The 19965-nt window shown below is 52.2% G+C and overlaps 8 protein-coding genes across 8 annotated transcripts; 4 read left to right on the top strand and 4 right to left on the bottom strand.

Moving 5' to 3' along the window:
- PV09_05447 (uncharacterized protein) lies at positions 1-621 on the top strand (the record flags this gene model as incomplete). Its single annotated transcript, XM_016358953.1, has 1 exon — positions 1-621. The coding sequence occupies one exon, from the start codon at positions 1-3 to the stop codon at positions 619-621; it is 621 nt and encodes a 206-aa protein (XP_016213092.1).
- On the top strand, positions 572-1102 carry PV09_05446 (uncharacterized protein; the record flags this gene model as incomplete). Its single annotated transcript, XM_016358952.1, has 1 exon — positions 572-1102. The coding sequence occupies one exon, from the start codon at positions 572-574 to the stop codon at positions 1100-1102; it is 531 nt and encodes a 176-aa protein (XP_016213091.1).
- A 1002-nt stretch (positions 1103-2104) lies between these two features.
- PV09_05445 (uncharacterized protein) lies at positions 2105-8057 on the bottom strand. The gene is made up of 3 exons (XM_016358951.1): positions 2947-8057; positions 2607-2898; positions 2105-2557 (listed from the first exon to the last, which is right to left on the bottom strand). Exons 1-3 carry the CDS (start codon positions 7888-7890, stop codon positions 2181-2183), a joined length of 5613 nt encoding a protein of 1870 aa, XP_016213090.1. The 5' UTR covers positions 7891-8057; the 3' UTR covers positions 2105-2180.
- Positions 8058-8220: 163 nt separating this feature from the next.
- On the top strand, positions 8221-9378 carry PV09_05444 (phosphoribosylglycinamide formyltransferase). Its single transcript, XM_016358950.1, has 3 exons — positions 8221-8665; positions 8726-8823; positions 8881-9378. The coding sequence occupies exons 1-3, from the start codon at positions 8293-8295 to the stop codon at positions 9055-9057; spliced, it is 648 nt and encodes a 215-aa protein (XP_016213089.1). The 5' UTR covers positions 8221-8292; the 3' UTR covers positions 9058-9378.
- Positions 8767-10774, bottom strand: PV09_05443 (uncharacterized protein). Its single transcript, XM_016358949.1, has 5 exons — positions 10560-10774; positions 10460-10509; positions 9709-10400; positions 9341-9657; positions 8767-9287 (listed from the first exon to the last, which is right to left on the bottom strand). Exons 1-5 carry the CDS (start codon positions 10648-10650, stop codon positions 9214-9216), a joined length of 1224 nt encoding a protein of 407 aa, XP_016213088.1. The 5' UTR covers positions 10651-10774; the 3' UTR covers positions 8767-9213.
- Positions 10775-11050: 276 nt separating this feature from the next.
- Positions 11051-14131, bottom strand: PV09_05442 (uncharacterized protein). The gene is made up of 3 exons (XM_016358948.1): positions 13929-14131; positions 13843-13870; positions 11051-13781 (listed from the first exon to the last, which is right to left on the bottom strand). Exons 1-3 carry the CDS (start codon positions 14103-14105, stop codon positions 11122-11124), a joined length of 2865 nt encoding a protein of 954 aa, XP_016213087.1. The 5' UTR covers positions 14106-14131; the 3' UTR covers positions 11051-11121.
- Positions 14132-14263: 132 nt separating this feature from the next.
- PV09_05441 (uncharacterized protein) lies at positions 14264-15622 on the top strand. The gene is made up of 3 exons (XM_016358947.1): positions 14264-14599; positions 14702-14951; positions 15038-15622. Exons 1-3 carry the CDS (start codon positions 14440-14442, stop codon positions 15237-15239), a joined length of 612 nt encoding a protein of 203 aa, XP_016213086.1. The 5' UTR covers positions 14264-14439; the 3' UTR covers positions 15240-15622.
- PV09_05440 (uncharacterized protein) lies at positions 15543-19227 on the bottom strand. The gene is made up of 4 exons (XM_016358946.1): positions 18371-19227; positions 17472-18294; positions 17055-17393; positions 15543-16994 (listed from the first exon to the last, which is right to left on the bottom strand). The coding sequence occupies exons 1-4, from the start codon at positions 18834-18836 to the stop codon at positions 16115-16117; spliced, it is 2508 nt and encodes an 835-aa protein (XP_016213085.1). The 5' UTR covers positions 18837-19227; the 3' UTR covers positions 15543-16114.
- Positions 19228-19965: the final 738 nt, after the last annotated feature.

Below are 19965 nucleotides of genomic sequence, written 5' to 3'. Positions count from 1 at the left end.
ATGAAGCATCGTGACTCCGAAGAGCGGAGTGATAAAGGCTACTTCGGCTATTTGAGCGGCGACTCAGTGTGCGGCGATTCGGCAATTCGAAGGCGCCTTGCTCCGTCTGCTCCATGTCGGGCGCCGCTGGACGTCCATATGAACACATCTGACAGCAAGCTCACAAGCCAGGCAACTCTTCTTCACCTCGCAGTCCAACGCTCGGTTCGAAGCATGCGAGCCAATAAATATAGCAAAGCCATGCCGCTGCTGCTCTCCCACCGAGCTGGTCCCCCGCACACGACTCAGCCACAGGGTCCAGGGCTGAATCAGGGGAGCGCTGTGGGGAACGCAGAAGACGACGACGTCACGCTGCAAACGTCGTCTTGCCTTGACCCTAATCTGTCCTCACGCAGAGTGCTTGCCCCTGGACCTCGTCGTCGACGATTTCGTGCAAGGAAAAAAGATTGCCAGCCACTTAGAGGCCTGCGACCTGTCACTCACTGTTCATGTGCTAAGCAAGACCGGTCCATTTCGTACTTCGTGCTGAAGCCTCCCAACGGCCGTGCGTGCACGCGATCGGCGTTGAACGATGTCGCTTCCCACTCGACCCAGTGCCGACGACCTGTCGAACCTTTCTAAGCTCAAGATCTCCACAAAGCCCAGGGCGAAGAAGGCAGATGTAATCGCAGACTCTTGGGAGGATGAGTCCGACGGCTCAGACACGGAGACGGAAGAGGTGGACGACGAAGAGCGGCTTGCGAAGACGACGACGACCGATCCGCCAAGTGTGCCTCCTCCCACTCCGGCATCTCCAACAACGCCAGATCTGCCAGCGATGGCTTACGGTCCACGAGGCGAGCAGTTCAGCTCGGACATATACACGTCGATGCAGCCACGTCTTGAGAAGGGATCGAGATCTCCAGATCGCAGACCCGACAAGACAACGAGCGTCGCAGCGAGGCTTATCGCAGGCGGTCTCGGAGTCAAGGCCCCAAAGAGGACCGAAGAACAGCGGGAGTATGACAAGGCCATGCGAGAGAAGGAGAAGAGGAGACGCGAAGAGGAGAAGAAAGCCAAAGAAGAGGAGGAGAAAGCTAAGCGCAGCGTCTGGGAGGATTAACATAGGTTCTAGCGAGGTTCGGCTCTTTGATCATGGACAATACCTACGAGCAGGGTGTAATATGCAGTGAACATCGTCACTTTATCGCATTACAAGCACAATTTTGATCCGTCATCATTTGCCCGTCCAATGTTTCTGTCGCAATTTTTCGTACCGTGTACTGTGGCGATCGGCTCTCGTACCGCCTTGATCTCTTGAATCATGATTCCACATTTTCCCTCTCATCTGGGTACACTTTTCGCCTCAAGGCTTTGTATTCTTCAATTGATGGACCTTGCGAGGCGGTGGCTGCCATGGATGAGCGCTCCCAGAACAACCAGACAAGTCACCCTCGTAAGGCGACGCCCCTGTATACTGTCTTGAGAGGGCGTCAATTCCCCCAAGAAGCGCAGCATAACGTACAAGGCACGTAAGTACGCTCAATCGCTGGGTTTGGCCCTAACCATTTCTCCCTGATCGATATCGCGACATCAATTCACGGCCACTATCCCTTTCAAAGCATGGTGGAGATATTGGTACGTCGTTCAACGCTATCTTTGTAGGGCCGCAGGTGCACTTACGATGGCCGTGGAAAGATAGAACCCAAAATTTCACGTTGGATTCTATTCCTCTGATTTGTGCGAGCCAGATCGAGCGTTTATTTGTGTCTGGTCTCTACGTCTTCTACCTCAAGATGGAATTCAGCATGAACTTGGCGATGCTAGTGTTCGTAGAGGTCAACTCGTGATGTCGCGAATTCTTGTTTCATACTTGGCTGTACGGCTTACCAGGTCAAGCAGATCGCGCCGACAAATTTTACCTGGAGCTATAGGAAAGGGAATGATACCCCACCGCAAACCTTACTCAGCTACATCTGACACACTACAGTCTCGTGGCCTTTCTGTACTATTTATCTCAATGAGTATCGTGACTCTGGCCGCTGGGTGCATACGGGTCAAGACGACGAGGTAAAATATCGATTGGAGTAGGAGCCCCTAAAATGGCTGAGATAGACAAGGTGTAGCGAGCAACTCATGAATTTCACATCTAGGTGCGAATAGCTGTCTTGAATATCTTGAATAGAAGACATGCGTTGAGATCATTCTAACTTGATCTGTCTAAGGATATCTTGCACTGCCAGTGCAGGCTCTTTTGAAATCTCAGCCAATACCTGGTCTGAGTGAAGGACATCGTGAACCAAGGACGGGGCACCAATTCTGGACAGTGATAGCAGTGCTTTTGCTCTTTGTAGACGCACCGATTCCAAGTACCCACTAGGGTCATGCTGAAAGAAGAGGAGATTGATGGGTTTCGCTAAGTCGAGACTGCGGCTTTCCAGGTTCTTCGCAAGATTACCTCTCAATTTGTTGAAGAGTCGTTCGAGATTGGCGTATATTGCCAACTCAATGCCTCTGATCCGTACAGAGGAAGATTTGACAAACAAGCTGAGGACAACATCAAGTCGTTCCGGGACGGCTTCATCAAGTTAGCTTATGAATCAACTTCTATGATCAAATGAGCTCACCCTCTGACAGGTTTTCGGTTTCAAGTGAGAATGACTTTTCAAGAGACTCAATGCAGCCACAAAGCGTAGCCTCGCGCTTTTTATCTTCCAGATATGCATCCCGACCATCTACGTCCATCTTGTCGCTGTAAGACGACACCATGTCTTCAATAACTGGTTGCACAATGGCAACTACTTCTTTGTGCCAGTCCACTTGTCCGGTTCTGGGCAAGGCTGCTGCTACTGTTCCTAATGCCGGAATCGCAAATTGCTGGTAGGTTTTATTCTGCCTCTTCGCCTCTCGAAGAGCAATCTGGCCCTGTTCAGACATGATTTTCATGTGATGTACTATGCAACTTACCTTGATAATGTCCGATGTGATGCCATCTCGGAATTTTCCAGGCTTGACGCTCTCGGAAAAACGAGCAAATGCCCCAACAATCTCCTCTTTGCCGTCCCAAGTTTTGCCTTCCAGTGACTTGCGCAGTGCCGGCCAGAGCAATGCAGCCTGGTCTTCCGAGATACCGTCGTAACCTGAACTCAAGGCGGTAGTAGCCTCTGCCACGCTACGAGCCGCAGAATGTTTGAGATTCCACCGCGGCGAGTCCAAAAGCTCAAGTGACATTGCAATGATTTCTTTTAGATGTAGCGAAACAGCTGTAACGCCTACATTTTCCTCCCAAGTTTTGGTGTTCAGCTCCCTGATGCCATCTTGGCCGTCATGCTTTGCCACAAATACGAAAGGCAGAATGTCTGAAGACAGCGAGTTGAACCGGTCAGGAACTTGCTTAGCAATTGCTCGGACGATATCTGCAGAAACAACCCGATGTTTTTCGTCCTCATCCTCAATGTACAGCTTCATCGCATATTTCACCAAACGAAGTATCTGCTTGTCTGTGGCAACTTTGCAGAGGTATCCAGAGGCCGCAGCGTATGTGCTTGAGGCTGTTTCGTTACGATCCAGGGAGTATTTTTCCAAAAGCTTCAGGAAGCGCCCTGCATGGGGTCTCAACAACTCCCTATGTCGCAAAGTCAAGGAGACCAATGTATTACCACAGGCTAATTTGGAGGGCAAGCCAACAGCGGCTTTCATGGCTTTCTCGATGGCAACGGCAGCCTTTTCCATGGTGTCAACATCCGCTAGATCAAAGCAGCGGTCAATAGCCTCTGTCACGGGGCTGTTCCGTACCATGTTTAGGCGTAGACCGTCCAGCTTCTCTTCGGAAATTTTATACTGCGATGCATTGAGATGTATATAATTGACGCTTCCAGGCTCAAGGTCCGTGAAGAGTGCAAGCATTCGCTCAACCAGCTCGGGAATGAATGGTCGCAAAGCCATAGGACTGGCTTTTTTCACAACCTCAAGAATTGTATGCAAAGAGAAGAGGCGAACCTCTTCGGCCGAGGATTCAAGGCCGGAGTTTGACAACAAAAAGGGTAGAACATGCTTGAGCACTGCTTCCGCATTCTTCGTGGACGATTCGCTCGCTTCAAGACTGCGTACGAGAATCTGGCTGAGCACACGTGCTAACTTTGCAGCCGCGACTCGCACAGATTCTTTGATGTCGTCAAGGACTTTGAAGCACCGACTCCATATCTCGGTCAGATATTTTTCGTATGTGATAAGCTGCCGGCCTTGCACCAGGTCTGCAATTGCTTCACAGCACGCCTGTCGCACTCTCCACTCCTTGGTGAGAATGTTTGCAAGCAAGTCGTCCATGATGGCGTCAAAGTACTTTTCAATCGTCGCCCTGGAGTCTCTTACCAGCGAATTCCAGATGTCGTTCATTGAACGTTGAACATTTGTATTAGGATCAAACCTGTACCGGAACAATTTGCTGTAGAGTTTTGGATTTTCGGACAAATAACCCTCAACAGTTGAGTCTGAGAGAATGCTCCGAAGACCGCTGTTTGCGAATGCAGCACGGTTCGACCAAATGGCGTTGTTTGCGGCCAAAGACATGAATTGATAGACGAGACCAGGATTGCCAATTTCTGAAGCCAGGCTCAAGATGTCCTTGTAAGTCGTGATTGAGTTGTCGCCATCACCGGTGCGAAGAGCGCCAGGGTCGAAAAGGGTAGTCTCATCATCGACGTTGCCAGCCAGATTGCTCTTGTCGCTTGAAAATGACTTCATCAAATCTCGAACCAGGTCTTCCCGCAATTCTCGATCGCCCTTTGCGTATACGAGGCCTAAGCCTCGTGACGCGGCTTCCTGGACCAAATCGTCTCTGTCAGATAAGGAGTTCCCAAATGCTGCTTGGCAAGCCCGCAGTTGGCCTTTTATTTCAGGTAGATGGCCACAGAATTGTACCAAGCAAAGCAACCAAATCACAGAGGCTTTTCGAAGAGCAGGTTTCGAAGCCCGACAGTTTGCAATGGTTCGCTGCAACACCTCGGGAAGCTTAGAATTCTTTTCATTCACAGGTATAGGCAGGTCAACGTCCATGTCAAGCTGAAGAGCGGTGTTCGCCCAACCGCATGCAATGCAACACAAGGCTTCGCCAACCGCGAACTGCGTACCAAGATCCCGAATTTCGTGCAGCATATAGAGTTGCTCTTCGAGATACTGTAAGATTTGACCATCGTCGTCTTCTGAAATGAAAACACCGAAGCGACCAAGTGCTTTGCTTGCTTTCTCGTTTCCTGTTTTGGCCTTTTTTACAAGCAAATCTATCATTTCCCGCATCTTAGAAGAATCAAGTTCTAGCTTTTGCTTATAGATGCGAAATATGCTGAGTTGCTCCACAGCATAGTAAGCAGCATCAAGCAACGTCTGGTCATTGCTCGATCTCAGAATTGCCCAAATGATTGTGTTCAACCGCTGCAATAAGCCAAGAAGCTTTTCATCCAAGAATTTATTTGCGAAACTGACTCTCGACAATGCAGAAGCGGAGGCCATGATACATCCATTAATTTGGTTGATGGTTGCGCCTATGGCATGATCATGAGTTTCAGCAGCAAGCAGAAGATTGTCAAGAACCCGAATCAGATTAGCCTCGTCGTCAACGTAGCTAAGCATGCCTAAAACTGACGCAGCTGATCGGCGTGAGAGAGTATCGTTCGACTTCAAGGAAGGCACTAGTCTTTGAATGTCGGCCATGGTACAAATACTCGACAGGAATCCTCTAGGACAAATGGAGACTGCTTGAACAAGAATATCCTGACAATTTGGAATGCCATTGCCATCGTTAATGATCATTGCTTCGAAGCACATCATAACAAATGCTTTGAAAGCCATGGTTCCATCGTTGCTGTTCTGCAAGAGCAGGTTCAGGTACGCTTTGAGAGCTGCACGGATCTCGAGATCTTGCTTCACACCGTTCTCGAGCTTCCTTTCCCACTCTGTATCGATGGGCACTGTGATTTTCCGTTGTGTGAGCGCTTCGTTGACGAAGATCCGCCAGCAGAAAGACAGCGCAGGGCCAATTGCGTGAGGATAACGTTTCAAAAATTCACGTAAAGCTTGAGCAGGGTCATCCAAGATCCGCTCGCTTGGTCGAGTAAAAACTTGTTTGAACATTTCCACGAAAGACGGGAAGAGGACTTCCGGCCGGTCACTGGATCCTCCTGGACGTGTCCAAAGATCCTTGCGATCAGAATTGAGCGTGACAAACCAATATGGATCGAGACCTTTCTTGCCCTCCTCGACAACCTCCATCTTTGCGCCGGCGGGGCCACCAGCGGCAAGGATGTCGATCCAGCGACCGATCGTGTTGTTGTAGGGTAAGCACCTGTTTGCAAAGCGTGCTGCGATATAGCTTGTGCTCCTCCCTCTATTCACCCCCCTTTCCGACGATCCGTCTTCTTCAACGTAACGATAGAGGAGCTCAGATAGATCGTCAATTGTTGCTCTGGTGACTCGATCTGTCATTTCCGTATCCTCGTCGTCTGCACTCGCTGCTTTATTGTCGAGATAGATGAACGAAAACGAATCGATCATCATTGCAAGCGCATGCTCGATAGCAAGTGACGTTTCTCGATCTGATCTGTCATCGCTGAGGGAGCGGAATAACCAATCAAGCAGCGCAATGTCCTGAATGCCGCCAGCCTTTGCGCAAGCGCCGATCATTTCATACGCGTTTCGCCTTAGAGTGAGTTCATCCTTTGTGTTTGGACTAGGCCATCCTTGATCATGGATGTATTGCTGCATCTTTGATATAATCACTGGAGTTGCTTGCTTCAGGGAACATTTGGCACCACTGCGAAGGAAGAAGTTTGCAAAGCCAAATATAGCCGCATGTAACTTTGTGGCCTCTCTTCCGCGTATACTATTGCCTCCAGTGCTGATGCCTTGCTCTATAATATGCAGGCACTTCTCAGGAAATGCCGTAGCGGAGACGGCAGAACGTTGAAGAACGCTCAGAATCTTGATCTGTAAAGGCGGTGCAACCGGTGGCCTCCCTTCTGTACCAAGGTAAGTGTCAAAGAGACGCTCTATGATGGAGGTATCATCCACGTTGACATCAGCGATCGCATGCTTAAGCAAATCTTCTCCCCGATCCGCAATGTTGGAATCTCGATGCGCGGATGCTACCAGCGCGGGCATGAAGCGCTCGTTGTCATTAAATGCACCAGTCGAGAGGAACTTGAGCACGAGCAACTTCGTGGCTTTGAATTGCATACCACCGGGCGATGAGGGATCCCACACTCCAGGGCGGCCGTAGACATTAAGAAATTGCTTTTCGTCTTCCGTAACGCCAGGCATGCCTTGCACAGCAGCGTCTGAAGAAGACGGTTTTGCCACTTCAAGCAAGATCAACTTCTCGAACCAGAAGGCAAGTACACCACCGTCGTCGTCGGAAAGCTCCAAAGTGTTTCTTAGTTCATCTTCATCCTTGCTTCCTTTTCGCGGAAACTCGTAATAGTGCAGAGCCTGGAGGAAGAGATTGAAGAATTGAGCGCCGGACTGATCCTTGGGGTTGCGTACTACGGAAGCGACATCCTTGATCAGGACTGGGACGAGTTCATGCTTGTCTTTTGCGGACAGTCGTTTGAACCCTTGCTGGGCGTACAGCAAATCGAAATGTCTGATGAGTTTGACATTTTGGTCTTTGAACTGCCTCAGAAGCGACGCTACGGGCAGTTCCACAGATGGGGATTGAAGCCGGGTATTCAGATGCTGGCAGACTGTTATGACTTTGTTACGGACACTGAGATGCTCCGAGGCAAGCTTGAGCAGAAGAGGGGCCAGATACGTGTTGAGCAAATTTGAAAGCTTGGCGTCTGTATCCGCAAGTGCAATCCGTAGTTCAACTTTGTCAACAAGCGAGAGCTCCCGCTGCTCAGTCGAAGCAGTCGACATACTGCCCAGAAGCGGTCAGCTCGGCTACGAAAGCAGGGTGGTGTCGTTCCCGGTGCAGTATTATGGAGATATCATAACTGGACCAGTGAATTTATAGACCCAGGAAGGCGAGAGTCGCAAGGTTTGCCGACAGGACTGTTTGACCGCAGGCAATACCGGTGCACGCGTCGTCGAGGTGGCAATGCACAAGCATGACAGCCTGCCGAAACCGTCAAGGGTTGATTATTCGTGAGTCCAATTTACACACGGCGGGCGGCCGCAGGGTCCAATCCTTGCTAGCGCCCGTTGCTTGTTTCGTGCCCGAATTTGTTCCTTGATAATTCTGGCTGTGGAAAATTGAACCCAGGCCTCGTGCGTCCGCCAGCGGATTGAAACGGTGAAGTCTCTGCTTGACTCTTGAAGATGTCCAAATTGCGCATTACCGTGCTCATCTCGGGCAACGGATCCAACCTTCAAGCTCTGATCGACGACGTAGATCAGAAACTCGCAGACACGGTCATCGTGAGGGTCATCTCGAACCGCAAAGGCGCATATGGTCTCGTGCGCGCTGAGAAGGCTGGCATACCGACCGCGTATCATAACTTGCTATCCTACAAACGAAAGTACCAGGACCAGGAGCAGAAAGCACGGGAAGAATATGATGCCGACCTCGCGGAGCTCATACTGAAGGACGAGCCAAACCTTGTCGTCTGCGCTGGATTTATGCATGTGCTGAGTCCCAAATTCTTGGAGCCATTAGAGAAGAACAATGTCTCCATTATAAACTTGCATCCAGGTATGATTAGTACTAGTCCCACTTCAACTTCAGTCGGCGCCTAACCGCAGTCGATCTTAGCCCTGAGAGGGCAGTATAATGGTGCCAATGCAATTGAACGAGCACACAAAGACTTTATGGAAGGCAAAATTACGCAGACTGGTGTTATGATACATTATGTACGTATTGTTTAAATCATACAGCGTCAGATATTGCATCTGATAACACACGCGCAGGTTATCTCGGAAGTTGACATGGGCGAGCCTATTTTGCAGCAGCCCGTACAGCTTAGTCATCCAGAGGACGACAATATCGAGGACCTCGAGGCTCGAATACATGAGATCGAGCACAAGGCTATCGTTGAGGGGACTAGAATAGCCGCGGAACGAATTCGTAATGCGCGGAAGGCGTGAAGCAGCTGTTTCTCACCTTACTCGATTGGCAGATATCTGCTCTACGAGGCTTCTTTGCGACACAACCTAGCCGTGCAGATAGTGGGCCAGGCTCATACTGTTCTATGTTTTGTAGATCGTTGAGGTGATTGCCCAGCTCTGTGCGCGGCTTCGCTTTTAGTCAGAGTCATGATCTTTAGAAAAATCACCAAGAAGCACGTCGTCTGGTGCAGGCCCACGATTGGTTCGTACTGCGATGGCTGTTAGCGCTTGTCAGGGCGAAAGCATAAGTCTGAAGCATTACCCCACTCCGTCTCTACTCTGAAAAATATCCAAATCCATCTTCTAAACACCTCGAGAATCTCCATGAGAAATATGCCACCCTCCAGGTCGTTGAAATGGTCCAAGTGAGGACTCAATTTGAAACTCCAGGTACACCGCAGCAATAGATCGATGACAATAACGTAATAATACATGCTGTTCGAGTGAAAGAAACGATGGCGGCGAAGGCCCCAGGGGTGGTCGGGGTCGTTTCGCGCCTCTGAGAAGAGAGTGAGATCCCAATCCTTGGTAACATCCCAGTAGAAGGAGTAGAGAGAGTTGAGGAAAACAAAAAAGAGCCTGTTGCGCGTTGTTAGTACTGCTCGCCGAGCCGCTAGGAAAGCGTCATACCAGAGTCTAAACAAGCCAGCCTCACTCATGCCGTACTTTCCATCTTCGTAATTACGCTGAAGGGCGCTCAGAATGATGACGGGAAATGCTGTGGAGTATTTCAACGCGTTAGCCAGATGCTGGCCTCCCCAACCCTGGCCGCTCAGCGCGCCCGACCTGTTCGATTTCTGGACTCTTTTGTACTCAATCAAACACTGCCGGAGCCGTATCATGCTCGGAATAGAGATGATCAAAGGAACCATGAAAAGCCCACCACAGGATCTGTCCGGCTTGCCAGTCGACGACCTCCCCTTCGTGAAGAACATGCAGAGCGCCACGAACAGATCGCCGAGCACTTTTGCGTAGCTTGTCAGCGCATCGGCCATGAGAATGTCCCCAAACTTCCCGTCTTGGGCCTCCGCGATGCCCCCTATGCTGATTCGTCGCAACGTGTGAAGGAAGCGATGCCGTCCATTTCCCGAGACCATTGAAAACGGGAGGAAGAAGCAGACGACGAGAATGAGGAGGTACAGATTGGGGAGAATCTCCCAGCGCAGGACGGCGTCGGCATTGCCGCGCGTGATGAGCCAGAAGAGGAGTAGCGATGCGACGTACGGTATGCTCAGAAGTGTCGCGAGGCGGTAGCAGGACTGGTGGTGCGGTATGTGTGAAGAGGACGTTCGTCCCGGATAGCGGATCAACTGAGGAACATCCTGAGATCTACGTGTTAGGCACGCATTGAGGACAAAAGTACAAACCAAAGAGTACGTACGATCTTGACGAGGTCCAGGTAATGCAGATTGACGCCCCACGCCCACACGCCTGAACTAATAGTAAGCTCCGTATCATAAGACCGCCGCTTCTCAACGTACCCAGCACAATTATGAGAGCCACGCGGTAAGGCAGCGGCAGAAACAGACTGAAGGAGTCCAGTTCCGGCTCGACGTGGGGATCAAGGTCCATGACGCTTCACACGGCTGGCGAACAGGTCCGCAAACGTTTCGGACATGAAGAAGAGCGAGAAGGAAAGGAACGACCTGCAAGAAGAAGACGGAGCTGAAGGGGCACGCGATAAACTTAATGTGTACAAGATTTCCTAGAATAGGCAATGTCTAACTCCGCAGGGTTGGATTGCCAGATGGCCTTAGCCACAGTTGAGGCGCGTAAATTGGACTCGGCATGTCGACGCAATGCTCGAAGCCTTGAACAAAAGCCGCGAGACGTCCAGTCAGCCGCCAGCCCAGCGTGACGGGAAAATGACATGAACGTCTTGAGTTTGCAGGTTCGTATATCCTCTCGTGGAGATCAATTGAATGGCTAAAAATTGGGATTTTGGCTTCACAAATCGAACATGGATGTATATGGGAAGAAGGGCACACGCGGCCAGTGCAAAGATGCGCATGGTAACTTGCGCTCCGGAGTATATATTCTCGTCTATGCTTCCAACATTATAACATCCTTCTCCCTGCTCGGTGCTACGCCGTTGGCCATTTCCGGCGCACCCAGCAATCTGCGCTCGTCCTCATCGCTAGGGCCTAAAATGTCGTCCATCTCTCCTAGCGTGAACTCCACCAAGAAACTTTCGTCCCACATCTCACTCACCCTGTTGAAATGCCGCTCGCCGTACGCCCTCAAGCCTTCCATGACCTCCTTAACACCACTTCGACCTGCCCTTCCGCCTCGCACGTGCAAATTCGCAAGTCTTTCGATGCCACAAGCTTCAATGACGGCGCGGAGAACGCGCTGCCCGACCAAGAAGTTCCGAGCGTTTGTGTTCCAGTCACGCACACGGAGCAGAAGTTTGAAAACCTGCTCATCTGCTAGGGAAGCAATCACATCGTCCACGTCCTTGTTGCCCGTAAAGGATGTGGGATCGGGCGTATCGGCTTCGACAACAGTCTTGAAGAGAGACAGTAAGCGGGCGGGCTGATCAAGCTGCAGGGCTAGAGTGATGGCCTCGCGCCAATTCCTGCTGTACACATGATTTTCGAGTTCTTGCTGCAGCTCAACCTGCTTGATTTCCCTTGCCCGGCTTTCAAGAGCGGTGGAGGCCGTGGTATCCGTCCAGAAAGTCAGGACGCCATCGCCTGCTCCGGATATGATGGATTCTCCGATGCTGCCTGGCGATTGCGATGCCGCTCGACTGGTGAGGGCCCAGACACGGTCGGTGTGATTGTCCAAGGTAGCTGCGCACTCGCCCGATTGTGCATCCCAAACTTTGACGAGACCGTCTGCTGCTGCGCTTGCGACGAGAACCCCTCGTCTCTCTGAAGGCATCGCCGGCACAGCGGTGTCCATGTCCTCATCGCCGTCTGCGTCGGTGATTGGAGGCGCTCCTATCGAAGGTGGCAGCCATACGACTTTTAACACGCTGTTTGTATGTCCTTCCATGGTCATCAGGCAGCTATAATCCGCCAAACTCCAGATCTTTACTGTCTTGTCTCCGCTACCTGTGAGGACGAATCCTCTGCTCCCGCCAGATCCTCCACCAGTTGCTCCCGGAATGTTTAGGTTTGTTCCCGGGTTCGAGAAAGCCACAGTCCACACGCCCCGCTTATGGCCTTTCAATATGCCCACAATCGAGCCATCCTCCACAGACCATATCTTCACTGTCCTATCCTGTGAAGCTGACGCAAAGAACTGTGCCGAATGGTGCACAGCTATTGCGTTGATATCTTTCTCATGTGCTTTCCGAGTGTACGCGGACTTGGCAGTCTTTGCGCCGCCATCAGCGCTTGGCTTCCGTATACTCCACTTCTTGATCGTCAGGTCCTGTGAACCCGTGATCAAAAAGGGGGGCGGGTGATTTAGGGGATCTTTGAAGGCAGACGAATCTGCTGGCGGGGCATTTTTCGGTAAGCCGACCGCGCCTAGCGATTCTGCGTGCCCGGTAAATGTGCTGTATTGTTCAAACAAGTTGTTCGAGGGATCAAGACGCCAAATCCGCGCAGTATTGTCCTTTGCGCCTGTTGCCAGCCAGTGTCCTGACCAATCGACATCTATGGCGATCACGATGTCGTCGTGACCTTTGAGTAGCGCGACGTCAGAGCCAAAGTAACCGCCCTCGGTGACATCGTCGTCTTTCGCCGTTCGTCCATCCTTTATGGAGATGATCCGCACATCTTCGGAGTTCGTTGCCAGAGCAAGTAACGACTTGTCTTCTCCAACGTAGGCAATGTCGATAATCTGATCATGGCTACCTGGTATACGCCTTAGGACAGGTAGCGGTGGCATACGGCCTTGACTTGATTCATAGCCCTCTATTTTTTCCAGTGATCGAAAGACCAAGGTCTGGTCCGCGTGCACGGTGAGCAAGTATGACCACTCTGGATAGTAAATCACGTCCTGGATCACCTCTGTTTCCGTGCCTTGCTCTTGCTCTTCAGTGATTTCTCGCCCGGAGTTCGTCTCCCATATCCGGAGCTTGGCCATCTCGCCACCGGTGTAGAGCAGCTTGCCTCTCCCGACGAAGCCCGCGCGCTCCACTTCTTCCAAGACAGCGATCGTGTTTCGAGCCTTCCACGACCGTGCGTCCCACAGAATCGCCGTCTTATCTCTACTACCAGAGAGAAGCAGGTTTTCCTCCCGCGAAAAGTCCAAGCTGCGAACGACGGACATGTGCGCATCCAACACGGCCGCGGCCGATCGCTTGTGCAAGTTCCATATCCGAACCTTTCCGTCCTCTCCGCCAGAGGCCAGTCGGAAGCCCATGGTACTCTCGTCGTCCGCTTCGGACTCTAGCTTTTCGCCTTTACCCTTTCTTTTCCGTTTTTTCGATGAATGCTCCTCTTTCTCTTGCGTCGGATCAACTTCAAAGAAATGCAGGGCGGAGACTAGGCCGCTGTGGCCGTGGAATGTATGAGTAACATAGCCACCTCGTATGTCCCATACCTTTGCTACTCCGTCGGCGCCTCCTGTAGCCAGGAGCGTCCCTGTGTGGTCGACCGCTGTTACAACGACTGGCGCCGTGTGCGGCTTGAGCGTGCGAAGGCGCTCATACTCGAGGTGGTCGTCGAAGTCAGAAAAAGAAAGCGCATATATGTGCATGGACAGCGAGCGCGAACATATTATCAAATGCGACGCGGAAGGCGTTACTGCTCGAGATTTAGCATTCACACTCATCTCCAAGCCGAATTTCTTCGCTCGAGTACGTACTGGCTATAGAGGTGGCTATTTCTCCGTCCTACTCTCTTGTCAACACGTCAGAAACAACGGCGATCTCGTACGCATCTGTCACTCACCCCTTCTATCCTCGCTAGCTCTTGTCCCGTCCGCAAGTCCGTGAGCAGCACGTCCTCGTCCAGGCACGAGGCAAGAATACGCCCGTCCTGGCTGAGCGCAACGTTGCCCCGTGTGAAGATGGGCTGTATGACCTTCGCCGGCGCAAATGTCACCGAGCTCTTCCCTTTTGGAGCCATGGCGCTGCACAATTGAAGAAATTCTGCAATGCTTGGAGCGCCAGCCTTAGAAACTTTTTTGGCGGAGCCGTATGCAGCTTATGTAACCCGCATTCGGACATCCTTGTTCGAGTGAGTGAAGTCAGCTTAGCCCTTTCTGGCAGCCGAACTTCTGCGCAGGCAGCTCAGAACGCGCATAGCTTCAGCCGTAGCAACATCCTAACACGCACGCAACAGCAGCACCCAAGATCAAGCCCCGTTCGTTCGCTTTCTGCCACATCACCCTGTTCTCCAAGAACTCACGCAGTGCTCCTCGGACTCGCAGCACAACCAGCAGTTATTCCACGCAGCAAAGATGGAAGTCCTACTAGGCTTGACAGGCAAGGACTTCACCATCATAGCCTCCTCCAAGGCCGCGATGCGCGGCGTCACCATACTGAAGGCCACCGATGACAAGACACGCAGTCTGAACCAGCACAACCTGATGGCATTTTCGGGCGAGGCGGGAGACACAGGTACATGACAAGCCTTCCCTTCACCCACAATCCAACCTGCTTCTGATGGTTCATGCCGCTTCAAACATGTGCAATAGCTTACCTTGTTTGTGCAATGGACAGTGCAATTCGCGGAATACATCCAGGCCAACGTGCAGCTGTACTCGATGCGCAACAGCACATCCCTTGGCCCCAGCGCCGTTTCGTCCTTCGTGCGTGGCGAGGTCGCTCGAGCGCTCCGTACTCAGAGACCGTACCAGGTCAACCTATTGCTAGGCGGCGTGGATCCCATCACCAACGAGCCGAGCCTGTACTGGATTGATTATCTGGCCGCCCTTGCAAAGGTGCCCTACGCCGCTCACGGCTATGCCCAGTAAGAATGAAGGACCCCTCCCGAACACGGCGGCAATGCCGCACGCAAGGAAGTAGACGTCGGCTGACAACGAGATTGTTAAAAAGGTACTACTGCCTCTCCATCCTCGACAAGCACCACCATCCCTCGATCGACCTAGAAAAGGGCCTCGCCATCCTCAGGATGTGCACGGACGAGCTGAAGCGGCGCATGCCAATCGACTTCAAGGGCATGTTCGTCAAGATCATTACAAAGGACGGAATCAAGACGCAGGAATGGGACGACTCGCATCAGGTGCTACCGGCGTAGAAAACTCGTAATAAGATCATGACCCGTCACGGCGTTCCCGGACGTGTATAAATATTACAGAAGAGATCCCCACGCAGCTTGGGAAGGGCATCGAGGCGTGGCGTTACGGAGCTTGCTTCAGCATTGGAGGGTAGGCGTAGCCGCCTGCCGACTGAAAACAAATCGAAGAGCAAATATATGATTCATGCAATTCAGAACAACTTACGTCGCGGTTCGCACCTTTTTCACGCCACTTAAACCGCACAAGCGAACACTGTGACTGTTGACGTCGTTCGCTTGTCTCCCTGGTTTCGCGCTGCGATGCAAAAAGAAAAATATACATCTATATATATATATATATACATGGCTTCATTTTTGTTTCTAGATTCGGCTAAGCTCAGAACATCGGGACTCACATCGTAAAGCTGCTCGTCGCACAGAATATGATAATCGCCGGAGGCGACAAAGCGTTTTCTTGCAGCCGGCGCCGATTGAGCGCTGTACCTCGATTCAACCATGCTGATCAAGCAAACTGCTTCGTAGCGCATGTCGCTAGCTGTCTTCCCACAAAGTGAACACCTGTGTATGCGACAGTTTAAAAATTCTGCACTTATTTTTCTCTTTCCAATCATAAGTTCCGTCATTACATTAGGGCCGTTGCGAGTCATACCCAGGATAAAATCGAGGCAGTCGTAATAATTCACCAAAAAAGTTGTATTAACAGCATATGGTATGCTGTTAAAACGAGGCTTTGCTCGTTTCGAAACAAGTAGTAGCACAGAGGCATATGCTCAAAATGCTTTAATGGTGGTCTCGTTTTGAGGACTATCACCCATGTAGGGTACATCCTCAGACAGAGACGAATAATCTCGCGATATGCCGCCGAGACATGCCAACTATGGGCGTTGCTCACCTTCCCCTATGCTTCCTGCCGTGTCAAAGCCCATGAAGGGGTCAAACCATCCAGTACCGCTCTCGAACGTTAAGCCGTCAAAATCAACCCTTGGTTGCTGCGGCATCTGGCCTCGACTTTCCATTTCAAGTACGTCGCTGGAATGCGTGGGAGCCAGCATCGGCGCCGGTTGATTCGGGAAAGGGGCGAACAGGTAATTTAACTGTGACGTTGCTTCCCTGTGCAAGCCGGGCGGGTTGCTGCCCTTGCTGCTCTCGTTGGCAGTGCTCGAGTGACCAGCTAGGGAGGAATTGGGGCGCGATGCAGGGGACTCGGCGCTACCGCTGCTCGACTGCTCAGAAGATGGAGAGCGCCCGAGCATACGAGGAATCGCAAGTTTTGGCTTCTTCTGCTGTGGGTTTGGAGGGACATCAGGCGGCGCGAAGGCACTCCGCTTGGCTCGCCCCGATTCGTTCTCATCATGTGAAGTTCTTGCAGCCGTGTCTTGAAACAAAGCCAGGTCTGCTTCCATGGGGAGAACAATCTGCCATTTCTCAACCAAGTTTTTGAGAATGGATATGCATTCTACGGCCCAGCCATTAACATGTGCAAGGTCGTGGAAGTGCTTCGCTGCGCTAATGAGATACTGTGTCGAGGCTATGGCTGGAGTGTTTATAATGTGGATTGTGCATGCCGCAAGAAGGCAATGCATTTGAAGGGTGTAGATACCGACGGAATCATACAGTCGGCGGTGCTGGTTAAATAATCTCGATATGGACGCTGCTGAAGCACGGCAGACCTCGCTTGGAGAGACGTTGGACTGTGTGAACTTGGCCTTGAGGAATGGACGGAACAGCAGAAGTACGGCGGCATGGTAATACATGCTAGGATTATGTAAGCAATTTGCTAACCAAACGGCAACGTGAGGGAGGGGTAGGCTTTACTGAAGGCAGAGAACATGCGGAGCAGGCTCATCGACCAGCTGCACAATGGGCGGCAGTCTGCTGTACCATGCCTTGTACTTGTTGTATTCGTCCAATAGTAGGCTGCCTTTCAGCACCTGCGACGGCGCAAAAAAAAGATACAGCGTTGAGTTCAGGATCCGACTAAGCGAGGCAACCTCGTAAAACGTGGTAGAACGTGCGCCTGGAACCTTTGTCTTGGAGCCATCTCCGACGGGCTCCCAGGGTGCAAGGTCATCGGCCTCGACTATCGACGGTAGATCGATCGTGATGGCCGTTATTGGTATCTGTGGGATACGTCCAAGCGTAAAGCTCAATAGTCTGTTCCCCCGATGCTTTAGTAAGTTTCGAACACCTCCGTTCTAGACCCTCTACGGAAATGACTCCGCAAACACTTACTGGTCGGCAATGAAACAGCCCCAAAACGCGTGACTTTTCGCCCTCACCTCCACTTCATCTACGCCCTGCCTATCGTCGCGGAGATGCAAGTTCAGATCGAGCGCCATCCGAGCGGCTCTACCGCAGTAGTCCCACGCACGATGCATTCGGCCGCGATTGCCTTCCACGTGTGAGAGGATAAACAGGCCGGCAATAGTTGGTATGCTCGGTTCGTCAACCATCGCCAGCTCCCGCACCGCGTCATCGAACGTTATTCTGGACACCTCCTGCGGCCTTTGGTTGCCTGTTGGAAGCTCGGACCACGGAGAAAGAAGACAGCCAGCCGAACATACGGCGTTCACTAACAGTCGTGAGCAATATTTCGTGGATCCGGAGGACATATCTTGGAGAAATAGGGCTTGCGGAAAGCTTTGAAAGAAGCAATGCTGCCATGTAAAGTAGAGGCGCAGGGCATGGTTGACAATGTCTTGATCATACTGGCCGTTCAGCGGCGCGCTTATCCAAAATTTGCTGGGGTTGCCCTTCGGTGTCAAAACCTGGCGAGGCTGCTGTCCTCTGTGTAGGTGACTCGCATTCGACAGCTCGGTAGATGTTTGTTGTCCTGCGCGTGTCAGGCCAAAGATGTGCTCTGGAGCAGAGTAGATGCCACTCTTCTCCAAAGGCTGGAGTAGTCCCCCACCCTGGATGGAGTTGAGTATGCTGCCAGCATTTTCGTGGATCCGAAGTCTTCGAATTATCTCGTCTATCTCCTCAGGCGACGCTTTCGTGATCGACTGAATGAGTCGGGCGTGTACGTCAGAGAGGCCTGCTGGGGGCGGCGGGGCTATTGAAGACTCAGCATTAGGTCGAACACAGCAAGAAGGTGCATGGAAGATGTGCATTCGTCAGGATGAACATACCTTCGGTCGTAGGATTGGAAACCTTGGTGAGCGTGCGGCCAACTTGAATATGTTGTACCAGCGTGTGCGGATCTGTGCCTTGGCGAAGGCGACGCAGAATCGCGATGGCCTCGTCCTCGGGACTGATTCTCAGGTTGTGTATGAGGGACTCAAGGGCGCTCTTCTCCTCGTGGAGCTGCTCAACGTTCTCGCGAAGATAGGTGAGTCGCCGCTGCTCTTCGTTCATGTCATAGTGACACTGTGCTCCATCTCGGGCCTGACACTGGGCACATACCGGCCGCTGTCCGTCACACTTGGTCTTGCGACGACGACAGTTGACGCAGGCGACGATGGTGATTTTGCCCCGTTTCGAGTATGTGGGCTTGGTAGGGCCGCTGCTTGGTGGAGTGGACGTCACCGGGGTATTGCTTTGGGAGGGACTCTGGCCAGCCTGAGCGGAAGCGTTCGTTGGCGGAGGTAAACTCATCTCCTAAGCGCGGTAGACCTTTCAGGGCGTCTCCGCTACTACTACATCCCAATCGCTAGTGGAGCTTGGAGGGCCGGGCCAGCTAACATGAAAGAGGCAGAGATAAAAAGGCGGGACCAGGACTCAGCGAAGAATGGACATGAAAAATGAGGTCCTATCACTAGCTTCAAAATAGGCTCACGTAGCTTGTGGAAAGGCTCGGCGAAACCCGTCGAGAGAACGGGTAATGAGTAGATGCGTTGGAGTGAGAGGCACGAAGGGGCAGCTGCGGCATGTGGCAAATGTCCTTGGTAACAGATCCAGAATCCCCGAGTAGGACGGTCGAATGGGACACGGGCATGTCGATAACCAGCCAAGGGACCGGAGGGAAGATCTACGTGGGAGAGAAAAATGGGCAAAATAGAATGGATATCTGAGGGGGGGCTAGTTCGTAAAATAGGGACCCAAGTCAAGTCTTGATTGGGATGCACAGACGCGGCTCTTCCTCCGCTCGTTTCGCGATTCGCGGTTGGACCGATTCGGGCCGTTGATCACTCGGGCGAAATTCTGACGCTGGACCATTTGCAGATGGCCCGGGAGCAAGCGGGCGCCTTGCGAAGGCCGGAGGGCGGGTGGTGCGGGCGAAGTCGTACGTGTGGCCGGCCCCGTACAGAGCGTGATTGTTCGTCCCAGGCGTCGACGTACGTCCACGCACACACGCACCAAAGAAGAGCGAGCGCGCAGGACAGAGCCGTCGAGGTGAGGGCATGCAAGTTGAAGGCCCTAACGGCGCATGCTAGCCTGGTGGGTGTGGGCCAGCCGAAGGGGTCGAGAAGAGCGGCAGAGGTCGATCCTAGTGCTGCTGCTGCTGCTGCTGCTGCTGCGTCTGCTAACGACTCACCTGCTAAGTCGTTACTAAGTTCCTGCGCTACGGACCAACTTGACTTAGCCCTTGCATCGAGCGCAGGACGTCAGTTGCACGAAGCAAAAAACCGCACGGGCGACGCTGCAGCCCAACGAGGGCTCCGTCTGTGCGTTCCGCGGAATAAATTCTGCCTCCGCCCACGTCCTGCGCTCTCTTTTCTCTTCTTCAGATCAAAAATGCACCAGTGCCAGCCACGACCACCGCCTCGCACGCTCCACAGCGGGT

Source organism: Verruconis gallopava (assembly GCF_000836295.1).
Source record: "Verruconis gallopava strain CBS 43764 unplaced genomic scaffold supercont1.17, whole genome shotgun sequence".
Lineage (NCBI taxonomy): Eukaryota > Fungi > Ascomycota > Dothideomycetes > Venturiales > Sympoventuriaceae > Verruconis > Verruconis gallopava.
Note: the sequence above shows the minus strand (reverse complement) of the source record. Positions and strands in the feature narration are given on the sequence as shown.

What these genes read in the sequence shown, in the direction of transcription:
- PV09_05443 (XM_016358949.1), bottom strand. Translation starts at nt 10,650, where the DNA reads ATGGACCTTGATCCCCACGTCGAGCCGGAACTGGACTCCTTCAGTCTG. An exon ending in GCTGGCTTGTTTAGACTCTG is followed by an intron (nt 9,658 to 9,708) that starts GTATGACGCTTT and finishes AACGCGCAACAG; the next exon opens with GCTCTTTTTTGTTTTCCTCA. An exon ending in CAGAGTAGAGACGGAGTGGG is followed by an intron (nt 9,288 to 9,340) that starts GTAATGCTTCAG and finishes CAGCCATCGCAG; the next exon opens with TACGAACCAATCGTGGGCCT.
- PV09_05444 (XM_016358950.1), top strand. Translation starts at nt 8,293, where the DNA reads ATGTCCAAATTGCGCATTACCGTGCTCATCTCGGGCAACGGATCCAAC. An exon ending in CATTATAAACTTGCATCCAG is followed by an intron (nt 8,666 to 8,725) that starts GTATGATTAGTA and finishes AGTCGATCTTAG; the next exon opens with CCCTGAGAGGGCAGTATAAT. An exon ending in CTGGTGTTATGATACATTAT is followed by an intron (nt 8,824 to 8,880) that starts GTACGTATTGTT and finishes ACACACGCGCAG; the next exon opens with GTTATCTCGGAAGTTGACAT.
- PV09_05441 (XM_016358947.1), top strand. Translation starts at nt 14,440, where the DNA reads ATGGAAGTCCTACTAGGCTTGACAGGCAAGGACTTCACCATCATAGCC. An exon ending in GGGCGAGGCGGGAGACACAG is followed by an intron (nt 14,600 to 14,701) that starts GTACATGACAAG and finishes TGCAATGGACAG; the next exon opens with TGCAATTCGCGGAATACATC. An exon ending in GCCGCTCACGGCTATGCCCA is followed by an intron (nt 14,952 to 15,037) that starts GTAAGAATGAAG and finishes ATTGTTAAAAAG; the next exon opens with GTACTACTGCCTCTCCATCC.
- PV09_05442 (XM_016358948.1), bottom strand. Translation starts at nt 14,105, where the DNA reads ATGGCTCCAAAAGGGAAGAGCTCGGTGACATTTGCGCCGGCGAAGGTC. An exon ending in AGCTAGCGAGGATAGAAGGG is followed by an intron (nt 13,871 to 13,928) that starts GTGAGTGACAGA and finishes ACAAGAGAGTAG; the next exon opens with GACGGAGAAATAGCCACCTC. An exon ending in AATAGCCACCTCTATAGCCA is followed by an intron (nt 13,782 to 13,842) that starts GTACGTACTCGA and finishes AATCTCGAGCAG; the next exon opens with TAACGCCTTCCGCGTCGCAT.
- PV09_05445 (XM_016358951.1), bottom strand. Translation starts at nt 7,890, where the DNA reads ATGTCGACTGCTTCGACTGAGCAGCGGGAGCTCTCGCTTGTTGACAAA. An exon ending in TCACATCGGACATTATCAAG is followed by an intron (nt 2,899 to 2,946) that starts GTAAGTTGCATA and finishes GAACAGGGCCAG; the next exon opens with ATTGCTCTTCGAGAGGCGAA. An exon ending in AACCGAAAACCTGTCAGAGG is followed by an intron (nt 2,558 to 2,606) that starts GTGAGCTCATTT and finishes AACTTGATGAAG; the next exon opens with CCGTCCCGGAACGACTTGAT.
- PV09_05440 (XM_016358946.1), bottom strand. Translation starts at nt 18,836, where the DNA reads ATGAGTTTACCTCCGCCAACGAACGCTTCCGCTCAGGCTGGCCAGAGT. An exon ending in TTCCAATCCTACGACCGAAG is followed by an intron (nt 18,295 to 18,370) that starts GTATGTTCATCC and finishes AGTCTTCAATAG; the next exon opens with CCCCGCCGCCCCCAGCAGGC. An exon ending in CCGCATGTTCTCTGCCTTCA is followed by an intron (nt 16,995 to 17,054) that starts GTAAAGCCTACC and finishes ACATAATCCTAG; the next exon opens with CATGTATTACCATGCCGCCG.